General features: G+C 52.2%; 10 protein-coding genes across 10 annotated transcripts; 5 read left to right on the top strand and 5 right to left on the bottom strand.

Moving 5' to 3' along the window:
* Positions 1-154: 154 nt before the first annotated feature.
* MRS44_006589 (uncharacterized protein) lies at positions 155-1,693 on the top strand (the record flags this gene model as incomplete). The annotated part of the gene is made up of 4 exons (XM_046281872.2): positions 155-450; positions 499-700; positions 750-935; positions 986-1,693. 4 exons carry the CDS (start codon positions 155-157, stop codon positions 1,691-1,693), a joined length of 1,392 nt encoding a protein of 463 aa, XP_046139803.2.
* A 492-nt stretch (positions 1,694-2,185) lies between these two features.
* MRS44_006588 (uncharacterized protein) lies at positions 2,186-5,806 on the bottom strand (the record flags this gene model as incomplete). The annotated part of the gene is made up of 4 exons (XM_065621824.1): positions 2,186-2,462; positions 2,517-4,563; positions 5,333-5,566; positions 5,626-5,806. The coding sequence occupies 4 exons, from the start codon at positions 5,804-5,806 to the stop codon at positions 2,186-2,188; spliced, it is 2,739 nt and encodes a 912-aa protein (XP_065477896.1).
* An 807-nt stretch (positions 5,807-6,613) lies between these two features.
* MRS44_006587 (uncharacterized protein) lies at positions 6,614-7,593 on the bottom strand (the record flags this gene model as incomplete). The annotated part of the gene is made up of 3 exons (XM_065621823.1): positions 6,614-7,194; positions 7,263-7,513; positions 7,580-7,593. 3 exons carry the CDS (start codon positions 7,591-7,593, stop codon positions 6,614-6,616), a joined length of 846 nt encoding a protein of 281 aa, XP_065477895.1.
* A 305-nt stretch (positions 7,594-7,898) lies between these two features.
* MRS44_006586 (uncharacterized protein) lies at positions 7,899-8,418 on the top strand (the record flags this gene model as incomplete). Its single annotated transcript, XM_046280509.1, has 2 exons — positions 7,899-7,992; positions 8,051-8,418. The coding sequence occupies 2 exons, from the start codon at positions 7,899-7,901 to the stop codon at positions 8,416-8,418; spliced, it is 462 nt and encodes a 153-aa protein (XP_046139807.1).
* Positions 8,419-9,076: 658 nt separating this feature from the next.
* MRS44_006585 (uncharacterized protein) lies at positions 9,077-11,888 on the top strand (the record flags this gene model as incomplete). Its single annotated transcript, XM_046280033.2, has 3 exons — positions 9,077-9,226; positions 9,278-9,681; positions 9,731-11,888. The coding sequence occupies 3 exons, from the start codon at positions 9,077-9,079 to the stop codon at positions 11,886-11,888; spliced, it is 2,712 nt and encodes a 903-aa protein (XP_046139808.2).
* Positions 11,889-13,628: 1,740 nt separating this feature from the next.
* MRS44_006584 (uncharacterized protein) lies at positions 13,629-16,093 on the bottom strand (the record flags this gene model as incomplete). Its single annotated transcript, XM_065621822.1, has 4 exons — positions 13,629-14,165; positions 14,226-14,684; positions 14,733-14,894; positions 14,945-16,093. The coding sequence occupies 4 exons, from the start codon at positions 16,091-16,093 to the stop codon at positions 13,629-13,631; spliced, it is 2,307 nt and encodes a 768-aa protein (XP_065477894.1).
* A 730-nt stretch (positions 16,094-16,823) lies between these two features.
* Positions 16,824-19,718, top strand: MRS44_006583 (uncharacterized protein; the record flags this gene model as incomplete). Its single annotated transcript, XM_046274573.2, has 8 exons — positions 16,824-17,117; positions 17,538-17,717; positions 17,766-17,890; positions 17,940-18,007; positions 18,057-18,161; positions 18,211-18,585; positions 18,631-19,271; positions 19,323-19,718. The coding sequence occupies 8 exons, from the start codon at positions 16,824-16,826 to the stop codon at positions 19,716-19,718; spliced, it is 2,184 nt and encodes a 727-aa protein (XP_046139810.2).
* Positions 19,719-19,966: 248 nt separating this feature from the next.
* MRS44_006582 (uncharacterized protein) lies at positions 19,967-21,271 on the bottom strand (the record flags this gene model as incomplete). Its single annotated transcript, XM_065621821.1, has 5 exons — positions 19,967-20,071; positions 20,130-20,363; positions 20,423-20,460; positions 20,558-20,786; positions 20,837-21,271. 5 exons carry the CDS (start codon positions 21,269-21,271, stop codon positions 19,967-19,969), a joined length of 1,041 nt encoding a protein of 346 aa, XP_065477893.1.
* Positions 21,272-22,313: 1,042 nt separating this feature from the next.
* Positions 22,314-23,821, bottom strand: MRS44_006581 (uncharacterized protein; the record flags this gene model as incomplete). Its single annotated transcript, XM_046280854.2, has 2 exons — positions 22,314-23,181; positions 23,232-23,821. 2 exons carry the CDS (start codon positions 23,819-23,821, stop codon positions 22,314-22,316), a joined length of 1,458 nt encoding a protein of 485 aa, XP_046139812.2.
* Positions 23,822-24,738: 917 nt separating this feature from the next.
* MRS44_006580 (uncharacterized protein) lies at positions 24,739-26,019 on the top strand (the record flags this gene model as incomplete). Its single annotated transcript, XM_065621820.1, has 3 exons — positions 24,739-24,759; positions 24,817-25,137; positions 25,198-26,019. 3 exons carry the CDS (start codon positions 24,739-24,741, stop codon positions 26,017-26,019), a joined length of 1,164 nt encoding a protein of 387 aa, XP_065477892.1.
* Positions 26,020-27,934: the final 1,915 nt, after the last annotated feature.

Raw genomic sequence — 27,934 nt, 5'->3', positions numbered from 1 at the left:
CGGGCTCGCTTAGGGGGAACACCTGCGCTTTACCTCCTCTTTTCCATCTCCCTGTCTTAGTTCTTCTTCTCTCTTTCTTTCGGAGGCACTGATAAACACTACCAACATACACTAGCAACAGACCTCTGGGAAAGACTCAAACGATATACAAACCATGCCGGAGGCGGCGCACAAGTTGGTCTCCGGCCGCGCCGAGGCGCTGACAGCGGGACAGACGCAGGCGCTGGTTCTGATGGAGCGCATGGGAGGCTCCATCAGCCTGGTGGCCGTCGTCCTCATCTTCATCGCCTACGCTCTGGTTCCTCGAGTCCGCAACGTCCAAAACACCTTTATCGTGTTTGCGAGCATCGCCAATGTCGGCGCTAGTATCGCGAGCGTCATCGCCATGGACGGGCTTGAGCTGGGTGTTGCGTCTCCGCTGTGCCAGGCACAGAGCTTCTTGTTCCACATGTTAGTCCTATCCTCACTGACATTGGGGTTTCTTGCTTACCTTGATAGGTTCATGCAGTCTGACCCGTGGTGGTCCCTGGCCATGGCCTTCAACGTCTTTCTCGTCTTCTTTTTTCGCACCAGCCCCGATGCCTTTCGCAGGTGGTGGTGGCTGTACTGCCTCATCTGCTATGGTGGCCCTTTCATAATCGCTCTCTCGTTGCTGCTGGTTAGAAGCCCGGGCCGAGGACTTGTGTACGGTCAGGCAACTGTGAGTACTCGACATATTTCTTCAACACTCATCGACTGACTGTGTTTAGATCTGGTGCTGGGTCAATCAGGACTGGGAAAACATCCGTATATACACCTACTACATGCTCATCTGGGTCTGTATTGTTGGGTCGTTGATCTTTTACTTCATGGTCGGATATCATGTCTTTCACTCTCGAAACCAACTCAAGAGTTTCTCGGCATCCAAGAGCAGAGAGGCAGGCGTCTATGAGCAGGTACTTGACAACCACTTCCACTCCTTTGAAGCTCTCTAACAGGTATTAAGCCCCGCGTCGACTTCCTCTCGGTGCCCCAAGACTGCTTCTACGGAACCATCGTCACCGAAGTCCAGGTTGTCCACTCAACCGCATCTACATCTGCCCTACCCAACGAACCAAGACCGGCACATATGCAACAATCAACACCTCACGTCTCCTTCGACGAGCTCCCCCCTCCGATCCAGACAGCTCCGAGCCAATACTTCTCCACCGTCACGTCCCCGGCCGGCAACCACCACCCCCAGAGGTCCCCGCTCCGCCGCATCACGTCGGCGACCAAGAAGACTGTCAACAAGTTTGTCGTCGAGGACCCCATCAAGCGAGCCTACCTGCGTACTAGTTTCCTTTTCGCCCTTAGTGTGCTGGTGACTTGGATCCCGAGCAGTTTGAACCGCATCCACAGCTGGCTCGTCGGCACCTCGCCCTACGAGTACCACGTCGCCACAGCTGCAGTCTTGCCACTCCAAGGACTCTGGAACGCCGTCATCTTTTTCGTGACGAGCTGGAGACCTCTGAGGGAGTGGATCAGGGGCGCCCGCAGCTCTGGGCGCTCGGAGGAGATGGTGGAGACGGCGGTGGGTAACGCACCAGCCGAGACTTCGCAGGAGCCGACGGGAAGAGGCGGCGAGAGTTTTCTAGACGATACTGAGTCTGGGAGCGATGTTGAATTGCGCAGAATGGGGGAGGCACCCGGTAAGAGATCGGCGAGTCTATGAAGGGGGACGGAGTCAAGGAACTTGTAACATGTATGACCTGTGATGTATCATGGTTGAGATTTGCTGTTTAATGATTTACAATACCAAGTCAGCCAGAAGCTAGAATACTAGTTTCTACAAAATACTAGATAGTTACAATTAACAATTAGCTTTTACAGTTGTCTTGATATTTCTGGCCCCGCCTCTATAATCTCCCTACCTAGCCAGTTTGCACGTTATCAATCATTATCCGAGAGTCATGGTCAGGGGGAAATTCTACAGAAACGCCATACCATTGACATCCCGCTGTTTATAGAAAACACAAGGTATATCAAATAGACGATAGCCAGACCCAAGCTCCCCTCACGTATTCTCAGCAAAAGGCACACATGTTCATAATCAAGGCCGACAAATCAAGTGGCATGCCTCATAACTCTTATCATTGACCGAGTATCTATGGATTTTTTCTTTCTTTTCTATGTTGCCAGTCTCGGTACCAAAACACCTCCTTCTTTAAGCAGATGACGAAAGTCCAAGCTCCTTGTAGAAAGCCTCTGAGCTGGGCTCCCTACCCAGGAACTCCTTCAAGAACTCCAACTCGGGAATGCTGCCACCCTTCTCCAGGACCGTGTGGCGATATCGGCGTCCTTCCTCACCGTCCATAGGGTTCTTCGCAAAGAACGAGTGGAACATGTCGAGAGAGAACACCTCAGAGTACAGGTAGCCATAATAACCGGCATCATATCCACCAATGAAGTGGCCAATACCAGCATGTCGGTTACCCCATTCACTGCTTCACCGTTAGCGTGCTACTCATAGCCAAGGTAATACAGTCAATACTTACAGGCCTTGTCCAAGGTCCTCAGGGCCCTTGGTTCCGGAGATGTTGTGTCGAAGCTCGTTCCACAGCCGACCAGCGTTCAGCTGCTTGACCGCTTCGTGAGACTCGGGCGTATGCACAGTCATGTCGAAAATGCCAATGGTCAGCTGACCCAGAGCACCAATGGCTGAGTTGAGGCGCTTGGTGGAAACCAGCTTCTCAATCAGCTCATCGGGGATCTGCTCGCCAGTCTCCCAGTGCTTGGAGAGCGACTTGAGCACGCTGGGGGTCCAGCACCAGTTCTCGAGCATCTGAGAAGGTGCCTCGACAAAGTCCAGTACGGTAGAAGTTCCATGGAAGTAGCTGTAGCGGGTACGTCCAGCCAAGTCGTGGATGCCGTGGCCCAGCTCGTGGAACAGAGTCACAACCTCGTGATGCTTGAGCAGCGAAGGCTTCTTGGGCGAAGGCTTGCTGAAGTTGCAGACAAGAGCAGTAACAGGGTAGTGCTTCTTGCCATCCTCAGCGATGTAGCCTGGCTCAAGGTTGAAGTTGGCATTGTGGCCATACTTGTTATCACGGGGATGCAGATCCAGGTACAGGTAGCCACAGAAGTTGCCACCTGAAGCCTCGTCATCCCACACACTGTAGATCAAGACATCCTCGTGCCACACAATATCCTCGGCCTTGCCAGTAGGGCTTAGTCGAGCTCGCTCATCAGGCTTGAGCTCAACGAAAACGAAGCCAAAGATTTCCTCAAAAATCTTGAGCATGCCAGCAAATGTCGACTCAACGGGGAAGTACTGGGAGATCTTAGTCTCATCGACACTGTACTCCTTTTCCTTCTGGATACGCGAGTAGAAGGATGTGTCCCACATGAAGAAGTTGTCGTCAACTGGGAGACCACGCTCCTCAAGGTCCTTCTTCTTGTACTCCAAGAGCTTGTTAATCTCCTTTGCTCCACCCTCAGCCAGCCGGGTTCGAAGATCGTCCAGGAATTCTCGGACAGCTTCAGGGCCCTTGGCCATCTTCTCCTCGATCCGGAGGGCTGCATGGTTTTCGTATCCGAGAAGTCGGGCAGCCTCGTCTCTGAGAGTGATGACTTCCTGGAACAATGGCACGTTGATGTTGGCCTTGTTAGATTCCGCAATGGTGTACTTGCGGCGAGTGTCGGCGTTGACGGCGTGCTTGATGAGGGGGAAGTAGTGGTTGTACTTGAAGGAAAGCTTGACCTTGCCTTCGTTCTCTCCGGTTCCCTTCTCAAGAGAGTCAATGTCAATGTCATCAGCAGGAACACCCTCAAGTTCCTCGGGTGTGAACCAGATAGCACCCTTCTCCTCGTTGAGGTTGGTCTGGCACTGGATCTCGAGCTCGCTCAGGCGCTTCTGGATCTCCTTGAATCTGTCTCGCTTGGGGCCAGCAGGAAGACGCAGACCGTTTCGGATGTACTTTTGTCGTTCCTTCTCGAGGACATGCAGCTGTTCCTTGCTCAGATCTTCAGAAGCTCGGTTCGCGAAGGCTCCGTCGACGACCTTGAAGACGTCCTCTCGCATGTTGCACTCGATTCCAAAGTCATTGAAGACTCTCTCAGACTCGGTGGAGGCATCTCGCAGTTCCTTGTTGGTGGAAACATGGTGGTAGAAAGTCAAGATGCGTCGCTGGGTGGCAGCCAAGTTCTCGTCCAGCAGGATAGGCTCAAGAGCTTTGGCGAAGGTGGCCTTGTCGGCGGGAACATCGGCAACCACCGAGTCTAGGACATTCTTGGTGACATCGCAGAGCTTCTTCGTGTCGGCCGCAATCGACTCGGGGGTGGCGGTGAACAGCGGGGGCGCCTGAGGAGGGTTACGGTACTTGTCGGGAACCATGGTGCTGGTCATGAGCTGTCTTGTAGGGATAGCTGAGCGCGCGGCTTGGAATCTGAAGTGACTGGCAAGTGATCCGAGTCGGGAGAAGGCTCGTGAGGAAGCCAGAGTGATGGCGAGGACGAGGACGAGGAGGGAGAGTAGGAGGAGGGGCTTGCGGGAAGCACGCTTGTCCAGCTTGGCGGCCAGGACAAGAAGTGGGTTGGGTCTGGCTGGGCAGCCGGTCGGCTTTATAGCTTATGGGATTGAGGCCAGAAGGTGAAGGATGCAAAAGAGGGGTTCGGCAGACAGAAGCTCTATTGATCAGGCGTCTACCAAGGCGTTAAGGTGTGGTGTTGATGCAGGGAGATGGGGCGAGAGCTACTGGTGATGCAGCTGAAGCTCCTGCCTCAATCCGCCGCTAGCGAATGGAAAACGCGGGGCAATCGGGTGCTGTGGCGGGGCGGTATGATCGCCGGGCCAGCCACGGGCATCATGATCAGGTCAGGGCGAAGCGGGACGATCCAACAATTGAGGGCGCATGAGCCATGATTTTGATTGGAAGCCTTGATTGTTCGTTATGCGAGCAAAAGTAAACAAAAGAATGAGGATATCATGTTGAGGCTGTTGCACGTCTCTGTGCCCCATTATGCCCCTGATCATGGTGAAACACCCTCCCGAGCAGCATCACACGAATGAGTAATCGAGAGACACAAGAGCATCAATTCTAGACTCCTGCTCACCCCAAAGTATCTACCAGAAATCCATACATGCTGGTGCTTCGCCAAAAGGCTCAGCGGTAATTCATCATTTCGGTGTATCCATAGCCGATTCCAATTCCATAATCAAACAAGCAAACGCCGGCCCTTCCACGTAGATGCATTAACTGATCCGCCCATTGTCTTGTACCGCCTAGTTGGCGAGGATGGTTCGCACGAGATCTGCAATCAGATCAGTCAGTTATTGGTTACAAAAGTAAGGCGTGAGATGTAGAAAACGTACCAGTGTAGTTGACCTGGCCTGAGCTGGTGTCGACAGCCTTGAGGAGCTCATCCACCTCCTCATCGGTCATCTTCTCGCCGAGGTTTGTAAGGATGTACTTGAGCTGGCCGACGCCGATGAACCCCGTCATGTCTTTGTCAAACACCTGGAAACCGCGGCAGTACTCCTCGGGCTCGCCTGGGTCGCGGAAGCCGCCGGGGCGGTTCAGAACACGCTGGAAGGTCTCGAAATCGACTGTGCGCATCAAGTCAGCGAGCGCCCTGGAACATCTGGAATCAAAACAAAATACTCACAGTCACCGCCAACGTTCTTCTCGAGGTCCTGGATCTCGGAGAGGGTAGGGTTCTGACCGCAGGCGCGGAGAAGGTCGCCCAGGCTCTCGAGGGAGACACGGCCATTGCCGCGCTTGTCGAACAGGGCAAAAGCCTCCTTGTAGTTGGTCGAAGCCTGAGAGTCAAACTTGTTAGAAGACATGATTGCTTGTGTTGTGTTGTGATGCGCTGGTTAAAGTGCTGCGATTGCGATTCAGGAGGTGCGGTGCGGAGAGATGTGGAAAGATGAAAGTTGCAGAAAGTCCGAGACTGTTTGTTTCGCACAAGGTGATGCAAAACCAACTTTCCAAGCTCTTCCACTGTTCGGGCGGCCGGCTGTCGAATCAGAGGGCGGGGTGGGTTGTTTACGCCATCGAGAAAGGGGTGTCCGGGGCAACTGGGACTCACCATTTTGGGTTTGGGTGTGTGCGGCTGATGGGCTTGAGCTTGTGACACGGGAACGGGTACTGGAGATTGCACAGGAGTGACTGCGAAAAAAATGCTTGGTGATGGTTTTTTGAGAGGTCGAGTGGTGTTGAAGGATGAAGAAGTAAGAAAAGAGGACCAGGCTTGCACTCGCTGTGCATTTCAATTCACGCCTTGGCCTCCCTGCTGTCCTTTTGCCTGAGACTGACGGGGCAACCGTGTCAGCCCATGGCCCAGGCTGGTCGCCCAACCGAAGCCAGCCGGGGTGACAAAATAGATTGGGCGGTTGATCGCCGGAGCAGGGCCTGTTATCTAGCTAGGGGTGCATGATGTCGGCTTTATATTGTCGACTATCTACTAGCCAATCGAGGCGGTGAAACTATTGAAACTTGGGTAAATATGCATAGCTCTTATCAAAAGGATTGGTCTCTGTGTGTAAAAAATGGGCTTGGAGGCCATTGCATTTGCATAAATATCTGTTGCGTGGCTGTCGATCGCCTTCATCAAGTCTTGGCGGAATATCCGTCCTGACTCGTCTTCATCCTCACTTCCTCGTCGCCAGCAGAATATACGTGCCCCAGACGGATTCAACCTCGACATCTCTCCAGCGATCACCCTTCTCCTTCCACTCAGGTTCCGCCTCTAGGATCTGATCAAACATAAAGTCCACAATGTCTCCCTCACCACCTTCGGCACGGCTCTTCTTGTCCAGGTGCGCATCCATCCAGCCCTGGTACCCAGTAAAGGTGCGCACATAGGCCTCAAACTGCCCGAGGGTGAGCTTCTTTCTCATCCAGGCCGTCTCTGGGCCTGCAATCTCAGTCGTATCTTTGTCGACGTTGTAGGTGATTCGCTTGATCTTGTCCCACTCCGACTCAGGGGGCTTGACATCAGCCAGCAGGTCGCGGAGGATGTCTCGTCCAGGACGCTCCCAATACTGGTTCATGCCCTCCACACCGGGTAACACTTCTCCTTCGCCGTAGCAGAACTTCTCAAATATCTCGTTGGCTCGCCGGTGTCCAATGAGGATGTTGTCCTTGTACCCCCAAAAGGCCAGTGAGCCGCCTGGCTTGACTACCCTGGACAACTCTGGCCAGACTTGGGGTAGTTGAACCAATGCGCTGCCTGACCAGCTGCAGCCATGTCTACCGAGCGTGCAGGTAGAAAAGACAAGTCCTCGGCGTAGCCCTGACGGAATGAGATCTTGGTGTGCTCGGCATGGGTTTGCATTGCCAGTCGGATCATCCCATCACTTGGGTCAATGGCGATGGCTCTGGCAAAGCGGGGGCTCAGCTCCCTAGCAACAATTCCATGGCCACAACCCAAGTCCAGAAGCGTGCCATGAGGATCCTCATGATTGTAATACCCCAGAATTGTCTTGAACAGGCTTGCAGGGTACGTGGGCCTGGCTTCGGCGAATCTTGCAGCAGAGAAAGTTGCCCTTCTGCGGTGGTATTAGTTCCGCATTGTCCTAGGAGATGCATCCATCGGTTTGACCATGATGACTTACCCAAATACGGACATGTTCACGGTCACGATGGCTTATTGATCAAGGTTACTGTACTTTGAGAGTAGCTTAAGAACAAGAAAGGATGCACAAGCAGAATCAACTGATTTATAACTCGCAGCCGTGGCTTCGGCCTGACATATGACATGACACAAGCACTTAAGATACATGGAGTGATCGGTGTATGGCGACTTGGCGCAGCCCCGCAGCGGCGTGGGTGATAACGGAACCTTCATCCTCCCTTGAACTCTCGCATCCTTGATTGACAATCCTGAACTGCCAAAGCCCAAATACCGATAGCCAATACTCAATCGACTTTAAAATGACTACCGAAGCCACTGTTCGCAAGTTCTTTGCGTCTTCTGCCTTTGCGGTAGTGGGCGCAAGCTCAAACCCCGCCAAGTTCGGCCACCGAGGTTAAATCCATCCATGTCAAGATCTCATGAACGCCGTGCCGACTGACAGTGTAAATAGTCTTTGCTTGGTATCTCTATCATGACTTGCCAGTCACGCCCATCAATCCGGGATCGGCAACTATTTCTGCTTTAGAAAAGGACTATCCTACAGTCCCCAGCGTTACGGCGCTTCCCAACCCCAAGCAGACGTCCATCTCAGTCATCACTCCTCCTTCAGCAACTCTCAAGGTGCTCCAGGAGGCAAAGGAGCTTGGCATCCCATCTGTGTGGCTGCAGCCTGGTAGCTTTGATGATGACGTCCTCAAGTTTGCCAACGAGCAAGGTGGATTCGACGCAGTTGTGGCCGGGGATGGTGGCCGGGGTCACGAAGGGTGGTGCATCTTGGTGGATGGCGAGCGAGGACTGAAAGCAGCTGGGAAGCTGTGAGAGCTTGATTGGAGGCCACAGTATCAAAGCCAAGAACACGTAACTTACTTTGTGGTCAATATGATATGATATCTAAGTTTGGCATGCTGCCGCCCTCTCAGCCAGCAAGTTACCCGGGTAGCCGAGAAGCCAGCCTGTTGCAAAAAGAAATCGTTTCTATCCTGTCAAAACACGCAAAACACAAAGTAACTGCAGACTTTCAGTTGCAGCAAGCATAGACAAATCAATACCCTCAACCTAGGCGCCTTGAACAGTCCCATATATTCTATTGGTGATCGGGTTGTTTGGATCTCTGGGGTCAAAGACCTGGTTGACCCACCAAAGTAAACAAACGCGCCTGGACCCACCCAAAGCCATTACTGGACCGTACCGCAGCGGGCCTCTTGCTACGGCCATCAATCAATATTCCTTCCAAACAACACTCTTCCCATACATCGCAATTCGACCTCCCCTCGCACTTCCTACGCGACGCCCAGCGCTTTTCTCAGACGAGCCTTTGATATTGAAATGCTCACTAATTTTTCCTGGATTTTTCCTCCCTCATAGCCGTCGTGTCTCGTGGTTCTTTGCGTCTTCATCGCCAACGAGGTCTCGCTTCGCGCCTTGACTGCAGATACCCTCAACCAACCGCGACTCGACGCGTCGCATCATCGCAATCATGTCTTTCGACGACATTACCGACCAGTACATCACATATGAGAGCCGTCTAGCTTCTTTTCACAAGAGCGTAAAAAAGCGAGGGTCAACAGCTGGTGGCAGAAGCACCAAGGCCCTCGCTTGGCCGCACAAGAACATCTCAGCCGCGAGTGTATGGATTATTCTGCGCCGCCACGTAAACCAATGCTAACATGATCAATAGCTTGCTCGCGCTGGACTATTCTTCAACCCTACCGCACAAAGCCCCGACAATGTCAACTGCTTCCTATGTCACAAGGGCCTCGATGGCTGGGAGGCTTTCGACGACCCTCTCCTAGAACATCTCAAGCATGCCCCCGAGTGTGGCTGGGCCGTCGTCGCCGCGATTGAGGCCGAGGTGGGAGACTATGCGCAAGAAGACCCAAATCAACCATACATGAGAGAGGCGAGAAAGGCGACCTTTGCTGGCAGGTGGCCGCACGATTCCAAGAAGGGCTGGAAGTGCAAAACTAAGCAACTGGTTGACGCTGGATGGAAATACACACCGACCGAGGATTCGGATGACATGGCAACATGCGCATACTGCCAACTTGCCCTCGATGGATGGGAGCCCGGTGACATGCCACTGTGAGTATTCCATTCTCACACTTCTCGCTTCTAGCTAACATTTGCCCAGTGAGGAGCACTTCAACCGATCACCCGAATGTCCTTTCTTCATCTTGCTTGATGAGGCACAAAACCACAAGAAGCCGCCCAAGAGCAAAGCCGGGCGCGCATCCAAGGCCTCGCGCCTATCCGTTCAATCTGTCGCCACGGCCACATCGGAAGCGCCATCCCTTAACGAATCGGTCGCTGGCCCCGAAGACAGCGTTCTTACCACAGCCTCAACACAAGGTGGCAAGAAGACAAAAGCTCGCAAGGCTGCCCCGAAAAAGGGACGGAAGACGAAGGCCAAGAAGGAACCCGTTGAAGAGGTAGAAGAGTCGATCCAAGAAGAGGCACCACCCAAGCCTTCTCGGGGAAAGAAGCGAGACAGCACAGCGATTGAGGATGCCAGCATGGCCATGTCAGAAGCTCCTGCTGCTAAGAAACGCGCAACACGAACCCGCGGCAGCGTCGCCGTACCCGATTCGACCTTGGAACAAGAAGAGGATGTGGAGATGGACGAAGCTTCCGCTCCCAAGAAGGGTGGGCGAAAGAAGACCAAGAAGGCCACCAAGTCTACACGCACAGTTTCTTCGACATCTGTTGCCTCTGAGGTATCTATGCCTGCCTACGAATCAACACCTGGAACATTCCCGGACGATGACGAGATTGAGCGTCAACTGGAGGCAGACCTGGAGAGGCAACTGACCGAGGATGAGGAGATCACCGTCGATTCTGATTCCGAGAGGCTAAAGGCCAAGAAGAGGGGAGCAAAGGCCTCGAAGACCAAGGCCGATCAATCACAGGATTATGCCATGTTCGACCCTGAACCAGCTGAGGTGGATGAAGCTGAGGTTGACGATGAGCTCAGGGCTCTGCAAGCTGAAATGGAAGTCGACGAGCCAGAGCCAGAGCGGGAACCAGAACCTGAGTCAGACCATGAACCGGAGCCCGAGACCGAACCAGAGCCGGAGCCGGAGCCGGAACCTGAGGAGCTCCATGTTCCGAAGAAGGGACGAAAGGCCGGAACTCGAAAGGTGTCGAAGCAGACCAAGTCGAAAAAGGGCAAGGCCGCAGCGCAGCCTGTTGAAGAAGAAGATCACACGCTCCCCGACGAAACTACACAACCTGAGGAAGTCCCTGAGAGGTCTACTACACCAGAATGGGAGCCAGAGGTGAAAGAGCCAGCCCATGAGGAAAGCATGGTCAGCACAGATACAGTTGTCAAGAAGTCGGCGGCTGCTCGCTCGAGCGCTGCGGGCAAGCGAGGTCGTGGACGGCCCTCCAAGGCGTCACTCGTCTCCCAAGCGTCGGCTGATGAACTCGAACTTGTTGAAGCACCAACTCAAACACCCGTTGAGACTCCGGAGGAACCCCCGGTTAAGCGAGGCCGTGGTCGTCCATCCAAGGCATCACTAGCATCCCGTGCGTCCCTGGGCGCTGAGGAGAGCCAGTCGAGTCTTGCCCCTCCCAAGCGCGGTCGAGGGCGGCCGTCTAAGAAGTCCCTTGATGCTCGGAAGTCGATTGAAGGCGAAGAGGCAGCGCAGCCATCCACGCAACGATCAGAAGAAGATGTGCAAGATGAAGTTGAAGTGCGCTCGGCTAAGGAACAGAAGGGCGAGCATGCCGCCGCTCGAGTGGTGTCGTTTGAATCAGCGCGGCCATCATCGCCACCTCCTAGTTCCGCTCATCTGGCGAACCCTCCATCAACGCCGGGACGGATCATTTCACCTGCGCCATCCGCCCGACAAGCAGCCATCTCACCGTCTCAGTCTCCTCAATCCTCTGATGCTGAGAACCAGCCGCCGTCGTCAAAGCCTGCAGCCAGCGCCAACCCCAAGCGAGTTGCCCTCGCGCCCCCAGTCTCAACTCCTACACGTGGCTCGCCGTCCAAGCGTAACATGATCGTCGGTCTACGTAGCACAACGCCATGGACCGAACTGGACCTCGAGGCCGTTTTTGGATCACCACGGACCAACTCAGACAAGGAGAATGGCGCGGATCGATTCTTGAAGCAGGGACAGAGTTTGACATCGCCTGAGAAGCAGATGACAGTGCAGGAGTGGATCTACCACAATGCAGCAGAGGCTGAGAATAAGCTAAAGCTCGAGTGCGAATCGATAGTGAGCCGGTTCGAGAACGAGGGCTCAAAAGCGATGCGAGTGCTGGAGGGTCTGGTTGTGGAATGAGACATGAATTGATCACGTTTAAGTTAATTGGGATGGATGATGGATCCATGGACGGTTTGGGACGTGAAATGCTTAATGCTAACTACCTATTGATTGTATGGACAATGAGAGGAATGACGGCGTTTGGGGGGATAGGATGGATGGATAATTTTGTGATACTAGATTTGAGGGTATCTCTCCCAAACAGACGGGTTGAATCCAGCCGAGCTGAACCGGTGTCATGCCTCCCTACCTAAAGTTTATGTGTCTTTATTTTATTCTTTGCTCTAAGATGACAAAGTTGTAGATTGGGATTCTTTAGAGTTTGGGCGAGAAGCTGTGTAGGGCTGTATAATTTGAAGATGCCAGGGAGTGGAGGAGTGGTGACATGAGGTTCTCGACTCCTATGTCATTCATCCCAAGAGCGGTATGACCATCCCAAAGACGCATATGGTCTCTGAAGACGAATAGATACAGCTTGCAAGGCAAGAAAGGTATCTGCCCTAACCGAGTACCATCTTCTCGGGCATCAGGTGCTATCCCTTCCTATCTTTAACTCTCGCCGCCATATCTCATCACATAACGTAGATCATCCAAATTCTCAGGGACCTACTAAAGAAGCACAAGATCTGCATCAACCCACCATCGTTGGCATTCGCGACCCTCTTACTCCTGGACCACTCGGATGAAGCTTACCTCCACGCCCTGAAAATCCGCATTCCAACGAATGCCGCCACCGAGATGGCGACCTCCGCGAGGCGCTTGCGCCATATCAGCCTTAGCCTTTGGCGGTGATACTCTCTTCCTTACTATTCGTCCTAGCATTTTTTGCCCCTTTCCGTCGAACGGACATGGCATCAGCCTCAAGGCGCTCGGATGGGGGAACAGAACACCTGGCTTCAAAAACGCGGAGAAGCCGGTCTGGATGGTGAATGGGTATAAGTATAGAGCCATATCGTGAGACCTTTGGGGAGATGTTGGTGCTATCTGCAGACTTTAGCACCTTCTCAACCACTCTCACCTCTTCTACCTACCAAGAGCATCACTTTTGTGAAGCCACCTCGTCCTTTTCACAAGAAAGCATCAAAGCACAATGCTCGGTCTATCCCTTAGAATATTTACCGTCCCCGTGGGCCTCATTTTCCCTCGTCGACAGTTAACGACAGGGATGGAAGACCTCGAGACGCTCGAGGCGGGCATGTTTGACGAGCCTCTTGATGCCAAACGCAGAGGCTTAGGTCTGACGGACTGGTGAGAGATGAAGTAAGAGTTTGTTGCAAGTCAACGGTGAGTATCTATTGCACACACTTACATATATCTCAAATACTGATCAAGTTCTAGACGAGATTCAAGAGAAAAACGCATGCGGTTGAAAGGATACACGAAAGTTAAGGCTGGCACTAGCTATGGGATATAAAATGAGAAAAACGCCGGGATTGACTCCCTTGAAATACCTACCACTATAGTTATACACTGAATAATCTCCTTTGTAAGCTGAGACTAGCTACTCTATACACACTCTACTGGAAAGCAACCGGATAGATAATAATACTGTTTGGTGTTGCCAATATGATACTAGGAGAATGAGATTTCTAAGAACCTGGCCGAGATATTCGGGATGATCGGTAGCAAAAATTCTTGACATGTTTTAATTACTCTATATGTAGGTATTCATAGTTCTTCAACACTGCTCATAGCAAAGCAGCACAGATATGCCTCGTTTTCGCATGCAGCCTGGACGCCTCATCAAGCAATGCCCTTCTAAATCTCTCTACACCATCTCGCCAGTACAGTGCTCAGCTTCACCGCCGCAGGTATCTCCTCCAATGCCACGTCCACCTTCCACATCTTGCCTTCCAGCCCTCCGTGGCCGAGGGTCCTTGCGCCTCCTATGCCCGCAGGTACCAGCAGTCCGAGCGAGATGAGACGTTCCCATGCGATGCCGGCGACTCCACGGCTCCATACTCGGACACCGCCGCCCACGGCCATCATGCCTGCTGTTGCCGAGTGTACACGCTGCTTCCCCATCAAGGAACTGTACTCGTCGTACGCCATGGCCAGGTTGACCGTGTCAGTGTGCGCCACAATGTCCAGTCGTGCTGCCGCGATGAGCAGTCCCAGGTCCAACTCTGATAGCGTGGATAGGAGATGCAGTCGGTTGTCAGGGGGCGTGAGGGACTCAACCTCGCTCTGCAGAGCAGGTATCTTTAGTGTCACATCGCTCGCCGATAGAGCCGACAAGGGCAGGATCCATTCGGTAAGGAACGCCGAAGCCGATTTGGTCGTGTAATAGTGATACTGGAGCAGATCTTGGAATGACCGCTCCCTGTACAACCCCTGAATAGCTGGTCAGTATACTTGGTCTCGGTCAAGGAGGGATTTGCTTGCCTCGATCTTCTGGTTCCAATACTGCTGGAACTCGGCGTGCCCTTCAAGATAAGTATTGATGCCCTCCTTCTCGGCCTCGTCGCTGTCTACGACCAGACCCTGTCTGCACACTTGCCAGTATGCAGGCAATGACTTGGGCATGGAGAGGTAAGCGTATCGATGGCTGAATCGACTCTTGACTCGCTTCTCGAGCATTTCCACAACATCCAGCCGAGTCGTACAGCCCACCACTGCGATGGGCGCCTTTCGAGACTGTGCGATATCGAACAAGTTGTACAATAGTGTTTGTCGAGGGTGAGAGGCAAACATGTCGAACTCGTCAATGACAAAGACAATCGACTGCGACGTGACACCCTCGTCTGTGCCGATGATTTCGGATGGATGAGACAGCAGGGCAAGCAAGGATGCCATGGTGTCGGCGTAGTTGGTCTAGAAGCGTGAGTTGGGATAGGCAAAGGAAGCGAAGGTTGTACTCACCCTGTTCACCAGGTCATCTTCAACCTGCATCTCCTTTCCAAGCTGTCGCCATATCTCTTTGAGTGCGAGCTTGTCATCCGTATGGATGAAACCGTTTAACCTGACCACGTGGAAGTCGTTCTTGTGCTCTTGAGCAATGTCTGCAATGACCTTTTCAAGAAGCTGTCACAAGTTAGTTGACTGAGTGACGCCAAAGACGGGCGATATCTTACCGTGGTCTTTCCACAGCCCCTGGCCCCAATCAGAAGCATCGAGTTACCCTCACCAGCAACCACCGTCTGTTCGACAAGCTGGTAGACCTTCTCCTCTGCCTCCAGCTGCCCAGCCAGTTGTAACCGTCTCCGCCCTGTGCATCGATCCAGGAGCACTCTCTGCAGTGATCTAACATGTTGCTCCAGGTTCGGAATCTCGGGTACCTCTGCCGCTATTGTGATGGTCGGGATGTTCGTCTCTCCAGCCTTCTTTGGCGTCTTGAGCACATCCTCCTGAGCACATGACTTGCAGAGCCAATCTCCTTCTGGAATCTCGGGTACACCGTAACATTCTTGGTGAACTGCAAAATCGCAAATATCGCAGAGGATAATCTGATTTGGTGCCTTGGAATCGGGCTTCAGGCAGATGGCGCACACAATCTCGTCTGCCTCCGACTTGGCCGCCTTGCGTGGTGTCCTTGGCTTCTTTGGCAAATCTTCAAAGAAAACTTCGCCGTTTGCATCATGGCCAGCCCCGAAAGTGACATTCTTCCGACCCCGAGGTCCTCTCTTCTTTGAAGGAGTCAGGATTCCTTTGGGTGTTGGTTTAGAGGCTGAAAGCAATCCATCTGGCACCGCCGATAGTTCGTCAGTGGATTCGTGAGCCATTGCTTCATCTCCATCCTTATTCGCATCTTCGGCCGTATCTTGTGTTTTTCGCTTCCGTGGCCTGCCCTTCGGCGCTGCAGGCTTCTTCGGTGTGGCGGTCTTCCTGGGCCGGCCAGGCCCAACTTTCTTTGGCAAAACAGGACGGCGCTCCTCCCCAGTATCCCATTTTGTACCCTTAAGCGCAGAGAGTTTGATTGCCGGGCGGAAAGCGGAGCCAGGTGCAGGTTGTGGTGTTGTTTGGAATGGATTTGGTGGAAGAGCCCCAGGTTGCTTGCCGAGGCCCGTCATGTCCATATTCTCATCCACCGGTGGCCATCCGTTCTGGCTATTCACTACCGCAGGTATCGCCGCGTTGATAGCATTGATGGCTTTGGGAGTCGAGGGGGATCCAGCGGTGAGATCATCGAGGCGGCGTCTCTTGAGGGTCGCAGGAGTAGGGACTGGATCGTCGGTTTCGATGTGGGCTCGTTTTCGGCCGGTCGGTGTAACAGCGGGGTCCATGGTGTTATAGCTTAAGCAGACAAATGCTGCTGTCAATCAAGGTTCAAGTCGGGCTCTAGCATCGAATCATGTTGAATTGTCAAGTCGCATGCGCCAAACAAACAACGGCCATGCACATGGTGAATCAATGGGGTCAGGGAGACGCGTTAGACGCGCCGAGATTAAGCGCTTCATTTGGTAAAACTCCTCAGTAAATGCATAACCGTGATTCATCCGGCATTCGCCTGTCGCCAAGCCACGTGATTTTACATCACCTGCAGAATATGCCCCACTTATTTCCAGCCCTACGAGAATGGGGCCCAAGTCCCAGTCCATCGTTTCACCCGACTTCCTATCCAGGCTGGATTTTTCGAGGGATGAGAGGAGGGTCGGCTCCGAGGTGTGAAGCGGTGAAACCGAGACCCAGCGATCATCCTTGATAGCCTCATGATGTTTTCTGCGCTAGTGGCTCAGCTGGGAGGATATAAACATTGTGGCGGGAGGAGGAGGCGTCGGGCTCAAACGGGAGCGTTATTTAGAGCACCACCATCTTCATTTGATGGCGCTGAAGAAGAGACGCTACTCAAGATCTCAATGGACAATTGGGTACGTGTTCAACTGATCGAAAGACAGAAGTCAAGCTGTGTTAGAGACCCAATTGACGCGGATGGTTTTCGTAAACCCGTACAATATCCCCAACCAAGAACCGTAAGCGCAAAGCATTGGTCATCAGCTCTTCCAGCAGCGAAAAATGCTTCCTCAATCAGCCAAGATTGCTGCGACTCTACCCAAAATAACAGGGGACTTTTGGCACTGCCACCCTGGTCCTCGGGACTTGAGCTACACCAAGCTTGGGGGTTCCAGCTCATTTATCATCATCCCCAGGACCAAGCCAGTCCAGCCTTATGGGCCAGAAAACGCCCTTGCCAAGACGATCCAGCGTCTCTCCAGGCAGGCCCCGGCCGAGCGTATTCACGAATCACGGATTACCACGAGGGAACAGAGCCCTTGCTCACAGCTTTTTGGCCCCCAGCTGGTTTTTCGAGTGCGCCGTTGCTGGCGCTAGGTCTTGCTCACGTCAGAACCAAGCTGCTCCCTTGATGCTCCAGCTCGGTAATCATAGGCCATCATCTGGGCGCAGCTGGATGTTGGGTTGCATCTGAGCGTTCCCCTAATGCACCAGGGGAGTCCATCCCAGGCTGACCATCTCCCACAATATCGTCCTCATCCTTGACGAGCCGCACATGAGGCTGGAGTCGGCCGCTGCTCTAACTCGTGCATGATGATCCTCTATTTCTATTAATGACATCCGTATCCCTGCTCACGCAGTTGAGTCTGTGGCGCCGTCTGTATAAGTAGTCTGTGGTCTACCTCTAGTGTTTACCTGATTGAAGTGTCTGCGCTCCTTTCTTAATTGTAATCTCTTTCTTTTGGCAGTTCATTTCATTCTAGCTGGCTAGTGAAGATGGCCAACGAAGAGTTGCCAGAGCAGACGACGGCTGAGAAGCTCCAGCTTCTCAAGAGTCCTCTCATCGCCGAGGACCGGTCCGACACAACGACTCTTGCTCCGACAAAACAGGCCACGGCTCCCGACCTGAGTCTCTTTGGTAACAGATTCGAGGCCGATTGTCCACAGTTCCAGAAGGTTTGTGAATTACGCACACGTCAGAATTTGCTGCTGACCCTCAAGTAGCATGAGGATGCCAGTCTGCTCGAGCTCTTCTTCGATCTCTTCTTCGCCGCCAATTACACTGTCTTTTCGCAGACGCAGGGTGTCAACAGTCACGATCGCTTCAAGGCCTATGTTGGATACTTTAGGTATGAGGGTTGAGACAGCACATGGCTTGGCTTATTCTGACGACAAAAGTGTTCTCTGGATTACATGGCTCGTTGTCGGTCTTTACGATGTGCGCTTCGTGACTGACAGTCTCTTCGGTACGGCAAAACTAAATTCTAATGAGTGAGTTATGCTGACAGGATACAGAACGAGCGGCTCGAGGTGTTCATCTCGGTGTCATGGTTGGCTTCGCCGTTGTTGCTCCCAAGTTTACCCCCGACGACCAAAATGTCAAGACGATGAGAACCATGTGTACGAACAACACCTTGACGCATCGAAACCAATAACTAACTCTGCTTAGCTATCATTCTCATGATCTCACGCCTCTGCCTGGCCGTCGAATACGCAAGCATCCTCTGGCACATCCGCAAGTACAAGAAGCAGCGTCTCCCGATGCTGATGCAGATCGGCATGAACGTCATCGTGGCCCTGGTCTACCTGGGAATCACGTTCCGTTTCAGGGCGGGCAACAGCCGCGTCTTCATCGCGTGGTACGTCCTCGCTGGCGTCGAGGTCATCCTAACCTTTGCCTTTGCAAATATTTGGCCGGTGCTCAGCTTCCAGGGCACTCATCTGATGAAGCGCATGGGTCTTTTGACTGTCATGATTCTTGGTGATGGAATTATTGTCATTGCTCAGAGTGTTGTCACCATTGTTAAGAGCCCTGATGCTTGGAGTAAGCACACATTTCCCTCTCTGGTATGAAACTAACCAGTCTCAGACTCGCAAACCATCGGCATCGTCACGGCTGCCTCAGCTACCGTCTACTTCGTCTTCCTCGTCTACTTTGACTGGATGAAGAACCCCAACCTCCCCCATGTGCGCCAGCAGATCTGGACCGTCATCCACTTCCCCTTCCACCTGGCCCTGGTCCTCTTCATGCAGGGCTTCACCCAGTTCGTCATCTGGACCAAGATCATCGACACTCTCAAGAACCTGACCCTCGACTCCGTCTTCAACGATGTCAACGACATTGCCAAATCGACAACCCAGCACATCATAGACAATCTAAGCAAGATGATCACCGACTTCTTCAAGCTCTACCCACCCAAGTACGCCTCAACTTGGACGACCGTTGAAAACGCCGTCACCAACATCAGCGACATCGCCGATGATTTCTGGCCCCAGTTTGCCAAGTACGCCACGACGCTCCAGGACAAGGATTTCCCAGATGAGGATGAGTTTAATACGTTTGCGGAGGCCTTCTACTCCATCAGCTACGCCATGGAAAACTCGCTGCTCGAGACCTTTGGCATCGACCTTGTGACCGAAATCTCGGAGGACAAGAGCAACACCAACATCACAGAGAACGCCCTAGAGGCCAAGGTCAACGAGCAGACCTGGACGCGCTTTGAGTTGGTTGTAAGTGAACCTGTTATCAACTATCTTTTCGATGTCTAACCTCCTGTACAGTTCCAATATGCCTACATTGCTGCTGGTATCACCCTCATCCTGATGGTCCTCCTCACCATCGTATCACGCACCACCCCCTGGAGCAAATGGAGCATCGTCCGTACTGCCATCTACACTCTCCTCGGTATCGGAATGAGCTTGGTCGCCCTCCTCAACTACAACCCTACCGAGGCGGCCAAGTTTCAGGCCAGTGCTTGGATGCTTCCCACCATCACCCTCGTCTGGGTTCTCATCATCTTCCTCACTCACATCCGCAACCCGCCTCCCCTGTTCTTCAAGGGAAGCCAGTCTTTCTGGAGCAAGAAGGAGAGCGGGCCATCATACGACTATGTCATGCCCAATGAGACCCAGACCGAGTACAAGGGAGCGCCACACAACCAGGTTTCTCAGGCTTAATGACTGTAACATTGGATCCCAACATTGTCTAGACAGAGCCTCCTCCCTACACCATAGAGCAGGAGCATATGGAAATATTTAGATAGCAAACGCTGGCTTCGGGTGCGCAAGTAGATATTATAGTAATAAAGTCTAAAAGCAGTTGTTAATAGCCATATTCTTTTCAAGAGCGAGTTCATCAATCAGAGTAGGTATTATCAGGTTCTGGAACCCACTCGTCTACCTTTCGAAATCTATCATCACAAACTTCATCCAAGCCAGTAACATTCACCGCGCATCTCTCTATGCTCTACCACCTTTTCTTCGCCCATGATACACGCATAGTCCCGTCCCGCCCTTGTGTCCCATGTTTGCTGGGCATATTGGGCTACTTGGTAGGTGCTCAGGTACTTGAAACTGAAAAGTAGGTACCTGAGCGAAAGGATCCTGCTCAGGTTTCTTGGGCATCTGTTCCCACCACTCACGTACCTGTGGAGTGATGCTTCTACGGCGAACGGTTTGGAGAGAGTTACGCCTCGCAGAGGGTCCCGGCAGAAAAGGAACAGGGTCGTTTTCGAACGGAGGCACCAGTTCGGTGAAGAATGAGCGCGGACTTCCACTGGCAGTGTCTTCACCCAAGGGAGGGGTCTTGATCCGGATGGCTTCCTGTAACCGACGACGATATCAGCACCTCCTTGTCGCCCCAAAGCAAGCTGAACACTCACCCCTCCAGGGTACTGATTATTAACACAGTCAACCCGCACTGGTTTTCTGTTAGTTCTCCTGTTACTTCCAAGGCCAGATAACAAATGGGAGACAACGGAAGTATCGTCAGAAAGAGGATGCATCAGGTGTCTTACCTTTGAGGGTTTCTCTCATGGAGCTAGCCATACTACTGTATGCATCACTAGACTCCTTTCGACTCCATGGAGCCTTGCTAAAAAGCTTCCGCCGAAGCTTTACTTTCCCAAGGTCATCTTTAAACCAGGTTCCCGACTTTGTGACTTGATGCACACTGTGGTAATTTCCGGCCCCGTCCATGGTTGCGTGAGGGCGCTCATACTCGGGAATCGGGGGGCATGTGCAACGCTGGCTTTGTCAGTTTGTTTCCCTATCATTGATGCTCGAAACTCAACTACCTCTTTGCGCGTCCTGAACTTCAGTTTGGATTCAATGCTTTTCTTTGCTTTATCATAGAGTCCTATTGTGCTCGAGGGCGAAGAGGGCACCGTGGTCGCTTTTCGAACCGTGTCCGCGACGCTCATGGGCGATATCGAGCTCGAACTTCCCATACCAGGAGATACCGAGCTTGACTCGCGATCCTCACGAGCCTGGTTTGATAAGAGTGTAGTGGTAGGATGCTGTAGTGAGAAGACGTGGGCCGATTCCGACACAAAAGGACTGGCGGGCTGCCTTTGCAGCGGTTGCTCAAAGGGCTTGAAGTTGGGCGGCACAGACATCGACGTCATTGGCGATGCAAAGGACATTTCTCGAGCATCGGATTCACTGGCAGATTTCGTGGACCGGTTACGCCATTTCCAGAAGCTCTTGCCAGAGTTGCTCTTCCGTTGCATCATGACCTGGCGCTCTGCCCAGTATCCCTGCGGGAACCATACCTACTCGAACCCATCGCGAGGAGGACGTGGGGGGTCAACACCAAAGCCCGAAACTGAGGCTCGAGGATGGTTGAGTGGGCGAGGTGTAGTTTCTGTGGAAGGAAGATGATTGGCGAATGCATTCTCCGGCATAGAAGGAAGGCTTGGCTGGTGTTTCATTGAGCCGTCCAGATTTGGCGTTGGAAACGAGATCGAAACGAAAGGGGGAGTCTGGTGTCTAAATGGGAGGTTGAAGTAGCTGATAGTAGTTAGCGAGGTTCACCTTGTCCAGGCCTGGGCCTAGGCCTATCAACGCCAATATCGTACTTGATCTCGTTTGCGTCGAGGCGAGTACTCATTGGCAGCGAATTGTCCGATAAAGACGTCGCTGTCGCGGGCATGATGGAACCTGAGCGATGCTCTCTAAATAAAAGAATCCCTGGGAGGACGCTGCCGAGAGACGAGGCCGATGGCGAAGCATCCCGTGGATGTAGAATCAAGAGTAGAATCGAAAAGCCGAAGAGGAGAGTCGTAAGTAATGGCTGAAGAAGAAGACAGGAGGGGAGACTGAGGCCAAGGACGAAGCGAAGAACTGAACTGAAGAACCGAGGTAAGGGAGATGAAGATCTGAAGATGTATGAGGGTCAATTCATGCGGGAGGGTTGCATTGTAGAGCTGCTTTGTAGGTTTGTCGGGGTTGATAGGTAGGGACTTGAAGGTGGAAGAGGTCGAACGCTTCGATCGCGCTCGAGTTCCCAGAGTGAACGTAGAAGGAACCCCCATTTCAACTCGCTCCTTCCGCTCAATCATCACGACCAAATCGACCCCACCGAATAATACACTCTGTTCCAGAAAATGAATCACATAAATTGGTATCGAAATGGGCTACTCCGTCTTTTACAGAGTCAAATCTATCTCAAGTCGAACCAGCTCGAAACCCTTTTGATGCGCCAGACGCCATGTTTGTCTTCACTCATTAGGAAAGGGCCATTGAACAATAAGATCAAAGTTGGATCTCGGCTTAGTCAATGACCATGGTATCATCGCCATCCAGAGCCGGTCCTTGGGGCTCGAGCGGCACACCCCGGCCTCTTCCAGCCAGCAACTCCCTCCTCACCTCGGGGCCGATGGCCGAGTGACCATGCGTCAGGAGCAGATCCAGCAGTGCCTCACGCTGGTCTTCTGTGACATCTCCCTTGTAGCGCTGCGCAAAGGCGAGCAGGCTCTGGTGCCAAATGACAGGCAGTTTGGCCTTGGCATCTCCCTCAGTCGCCAGACCCGCCATAGCATCGCCAGAGTGAACAGAGGCGGGGTCGACGCTTCGGAAGCGCAAGAAGTGGAACACCAGGGCGTCGATGACCTGGTAGGGGAGCGCATACTTCTTCTCAAGGAGAGTCTTGATGAAGATGTTGGTAGCACCACCGCCCTCGGTGCCGTGTGATGCCTCCTGGGCGGCGATATCGCACAGACCCTTGAGAGCAGCGGCAGAGTGAAGAACGGGGATGGAGATTCTAGCCAGCACAGCCGAGATGATATGAGCTTCTCGCAGCGTGCAAGTTCCGCTTCCGACGAGGGGGAACAGGAAGCCCTTGAAGAAAGCAGCGGGCTTGTAGAGGGCCTTCTTGAGAGAGTTGAAGAGGTGAACGTTGAGCTTCTTGGTCTCATAGATATCCTCACGAACACGGTCGAGGATGACCATCTCGAGGAATCGCTGCACAACGTGGGGCTTGCTCGAAACAAAGATCCTCGTCGCCTGGTAGCAGGCGTTGGGGGACCAGCTATCGGGCTTGGTCACCTCAATGATATCCTCCCAATGAGGGATGGTCGGGAGGATCTTGAAGGGCTTGGGCAGAGGACCGGACTTGTATCGAGAGAGGATTTGTCCAACCCTGAAATGATTAGCTTTTGCCTCTTGTCGCGATTGGAAATCTTGACTCACTTGGTGTAGACCTCGATGACCTTGGGAGGAAGCTCGTATTCGTCATCGGGAGGACCCAGGTTGTTCTCTCGTCTCGCCTGCGCAGCTTCATGGGCAGCAATCTTCTCAAGGATCAGATCCGCAAGGTTGATGCTGTCGCCCTGCTCCTCTCCCGATGGCTGGCGGTCCCAACCGTGCTTAAGCAGGTCATCCTCCTCATCCGGCATGAACCTCTTGTACATGTCAAGATCATTCGGGTCGACCTCAATCTCCTCCACAACCTCATCGTCATCGCCCCAAGTCTCGTCATCGTCGTAGACCTTGTTCTCGTCCTCGGCCTCGTCGTCAAATCGCGAGTCGTAGCCAAAAGTGTCGACAGTCGGTTTGGAGATGACCTTTCCGGCATTCTCCTCCTCGGCCAATTCACGACCTATCCGAAGAATGGTCCTCGAAGCGCGGTCATCGACAAAGTTTTCCTCCTCGTTGTCGCCGCCATGCGACCGCCTCTTTGAGGGCTTGTTCTTGAGAATGCCGGTGGCTGTGATATCATCCTCGAGAGGGTTATGGCGTCGCGTCTGCCGCGAGGCGGAGGGAGTGGTAGCCTTGGGCATTTTGGGCGTCTTGTCTTGGAATGGCACACACACACGCACACACAATGTGGGCTTGGAGTATCAGAGGCAGAATAGATTTTCAAATTTTTGTGCCTTATCGATAACCACCCCTCTTTCTAATTTAGGCATAGCGCCTAGGTGAGCTCAAAATGGTGCCTCACCGCCTTCAACCCGCCAATCACTTTTCGGCTAATAGGTTTCCCGGCTCCGACTGGACTTTCATTCTTTCACCTGGAGGAGACATGTATACAAGATGAAACTGATAAAAATTCGAATTGAGAGGGCTTCATTTGGTCTCGGTCAGCTCTTGTACTAGATTGTGTAAGTCGCTGACTAAAATCGCTGCGTAGAGTATCTTCAGATATGGAAGAGACCGTCTCAGAACTCACTCATACGAACAGAACAAATAAAGGGGAAAAAAGACATAGTAGAATCATGTCGGCTGATTTCGGCCTGATTTGGATACATATGAACTTGCAATTAGCTCTAACTACCTACCTAGGAGCGGGTTTTTAGAAAAGGTATGCTGTGTTATCAAAGTTCTATGTCTTGGCCGTCCGTCACTGAGAGGAGGAGAAAGAGAAAAAAGGGCCAACTGTGATTCAGTGCTATCAATCTTATGAGATATCCACCTAGACAGGGTTTATCTCATCTGGGTTCCTTCATATGTGCTTCTCATCGTACTACTTCTAACAAATTCTTTTTGAGAATTCTGCCCCGCCACCATGATGACACTGGAGACCCTTGGAAACTTCTTTGCCCTGTGGGTCCCGCTGAAAGAGTCACCGGCAATGACGCCCAGCCCACTGAAGCAGCGATGACTTCAGGCGTCTGCCCCACTATCAAATTGCCCCTCCAAAATCATCACCACCATCGTTGAAAAACTCCTTCAACCACATATACAAGACACCAGCAAGATGCCGACCGAGCTGGAAGAAGTATGCTTCTACTTGCGCAATATTCATGTAGTCACCCACTAACTATCGACCCCGCAGCTCGTGGGCTTCATCGCCCACCCTCACCCTCAGATTCGCCAAGTTGCCGTCGAGAATTTGGTGCCGTACTCGACTGCGGAACCCAACATCTTCAAGGATTCACAACTCCAGCCTGTGAAGAACCTCAAGATCTTGATTCGAGATCATCCCGTGAGTGAAATTGGCGAGGAACTTCACGAGAAACTCGGCGCTAATGCCATATTGCAGAAAATATCTGAGCATGCTGTGACAATTCTGGTCAACCTGTCGGGTGACCAAGAGATTCTTGAGAACCTAGCAACAGATGAGAAATTCCTCGATGTCGTATTCCGGCGGATAGTGGTGCGCATGAGTTATCCATGGTATTATAAACGTATAAACACCAGCTAACCCACCGAGTAGAACCCCGAGGAGCCCAATGCCAATCTCCTGGCCATGCTCCTCGCCAACCTAGCCAAGTGGGATAGCTTCAAGGACGTGCTCAAGAGGAAACAGCAGGCTCCTGAAGAGCTAGGCTCAGACGATGTTGTTCTCAACCAGCTGATGGACCTCTTCGTCAAGGGCCAGGACGGCTCATACAACAAGAAGGCAGACTTTGACTACCTCGCCTATGTCTTTGCAGACCTTGCCAAGCATTCCGATATCCGCAAGCACTTCCTCCAGGCGCAAAAGTATGACGATGTCATCCCCCTCACCAAGCTCAAGGTCTTCACCGAGCACAAGTCCGACATTCGACGCAAGGGCGTTGCCAGCACCATCAAGAACGTTGCCTTTGAGACATCATCACACCCCTCCTTCCTCTCTGAAGATGAGATTGACATCTTGCCTTACATCCTACTCCCAATCATCGGCAACGAGGAGTACGATGTCGACGAGAGTATGGACATGCTGCCAGACCTACAGCTGCTCCCGCCGGACAAGAAGCGAGACTCGGACCACAAGAACATCCAGACACACGTCGAAACACTGACTCTGCTAACAACAACAAGAGAGGGTCGTGATCTTATGCGCCGTGTCAAGGTATATCCCGTCATTCGGGAAACCCACCTACGCGTTGAGGACGAGGGTGTCCAGGAGGCATGTGAGCGACTGGTGCAGGTATTGGCGCGTGATGAGGCAGATGAGGGCAAGGACGAAAGTAAGGACGATGTCAAGTTGATTGAGGGTACCAATGGACGGATAGAGGAAGTTGAAGATGAGGATGATCAGCTTGTGGAGGTTTAAATGTGTATAAATCACAAATGAAGCACGTGTATAGCCAGAAAAAGTTCCATCTCGTTTATTCTCACCACTTTGCTTATCCTTGTTTGAGGGAGACTACGTTAGGGGCGAAGCTGGGCCTGCCATACTGACTATTCTAAGTGTATCAAAGTCATATTACGTAACCTGAAAGGGATAATCACAAGTTCCTTGGACAACAGATGAGAATTATGCAAGGTTATCTAAGACTTGGGGGCACTCGAGCCCTAAGCATACCCAGTCCTTAAATATCCGATCCTGAACCTCTCATTGCAGCCACTCGATAATCAATCGCAGCAATTGTATTGCAGACGGCGGGAACACACCACTTTTCATTCAGGCCGTAGAGGTGAATCGAAACGAGTGTATGTATCGGGAGAGCTGGTAGACCTCATGATACCGAACCCAGTGAGGTTGATGAAGGATGAGAACTTCAATCAGCACCCCCAGCACTCAGAAACCCTTCTTCTCAATTTGATAGGCTCGGGCTTCTGGCCTGGCCTGGTGTATATATATAGGAACACAGCAATGGCCTATATTCCTAGGTCCAGTAGTCGTACGCTTGGACTCCTGGACGGACGAAGACGATCAGTTCGTCAGGTTCCTCCATCATCTGCGACCCCTGGGCGGCTGCCGTTCCTCCCTTTTGGGTAACAGCTCTGCTTAGTATATAATGGTTGTCAACTTTGAGACCCAGATCAATGATCTAGTTCCGGAGTGATGCCGCTGGAACGTCTTCTGCCGAGTATGGGAAGTCCGATGTGAGTGACCACCAGGCGATGTTTGTTCCTAACCGTAGTCTGTAATGGTAAAAGTTGATGGTTCGATGCCTGGTATCTAGACATTTTCCTAGTTGCCAGTGGTTGGAACAGCATCCTCAACGGCGATAGGGTAGGTTGCTTTATCGCATTAGACGATCGCTTGAGGAGAGCACAGGTATCCCCGTAAGCCTAGATTTTTTCACCTAGATGGGAATCCAGTGGTCTTCTAAATGAGAGAATGTGGTGTGCGGGTTTTATGATCCACTGACTTACAATGGCAAAGGCCTAGCTCTCTGTCTTTTGTTCTCTTGAACCACAGAGTGAATGCTCTGTTTGTTAGAGTTTTTCAGTCTTGGTCGGAGCCGTACATAACAGGGCAAAGCCTTGAGGAACCACATTACGTTTCTCGGCTCTCAAGTAGCGATCTAACAGTAAATATGTATATATATAAAAGTTGGAGTGACCACTCGTCTACAAGCGGATAATAAATAGGGTTTCTCAGTCGAGGTATACTTGATCTATTGAGTAGAGATGACTATGATGTGTCAAGGCGAGAGATCAAGGTGTAAGCCAGGGCTAGGTCAGGTATTTATACCTGATCCATAGTTTAAGTAGGCATCCTGGCTCGCATTACAAGAAGGCATCACAGGCAGGCATCATGGGCAAGCTACACAAACAAACAGCCAAGCAAACTACATAACAAAGACCGAGAAGGTTCTGGGAGCAACAAGATAAATTGATTGAAAAAAAGATCAGATTCTGGCCCTACGAAAAGGATGGCCCTGATATACTTGCAACCAGCCCATTCCATCTCGTGCTTGATATTTATCAACTGACAGTTCGTTGCTTATGTTGTAGCTTGCAATCAGACCTCGTCCATCAGTTTGACAATCGTGTGTCTCGATTGCAAGGCATAGTCAACAAAGCATGAAGGAGGCGCAGGTGATGGATCAATTGCCCACCTATGACTGCTAGCTTGATGACGAGGATTGCATGAGTGCTTGTATCGGTCGGATCTACCAGAACATGACAGGATCGTGCAGTCTCTATCCCTTATTGGGCATGTATCTTGGGGTGGGGACTGAGAAAAGGTAGGTGAGGATGAGCATTCGAATTCTTTTTGGTATGGCCACCGCAAC

This window comes from Fusarium solani (genome assembly GCF_023522795.1).
Source record: "Fusarium solani strain SB1 chromosome Unknown bctg00000003_1, whole genome shotgun sequence".
NCBI classification, from domain to species: Eukaryota; Fungi; Ascomycota; class Sordariomycetes; order Hypocreales; family Nectriaceae; genus Fusarium; species Fusarium solani.
The sequence above is the reverse complement of the archived record's forward strand: the minus strand, read 5'-3'. Positions and strand labels throughout refer to the sequence as shown.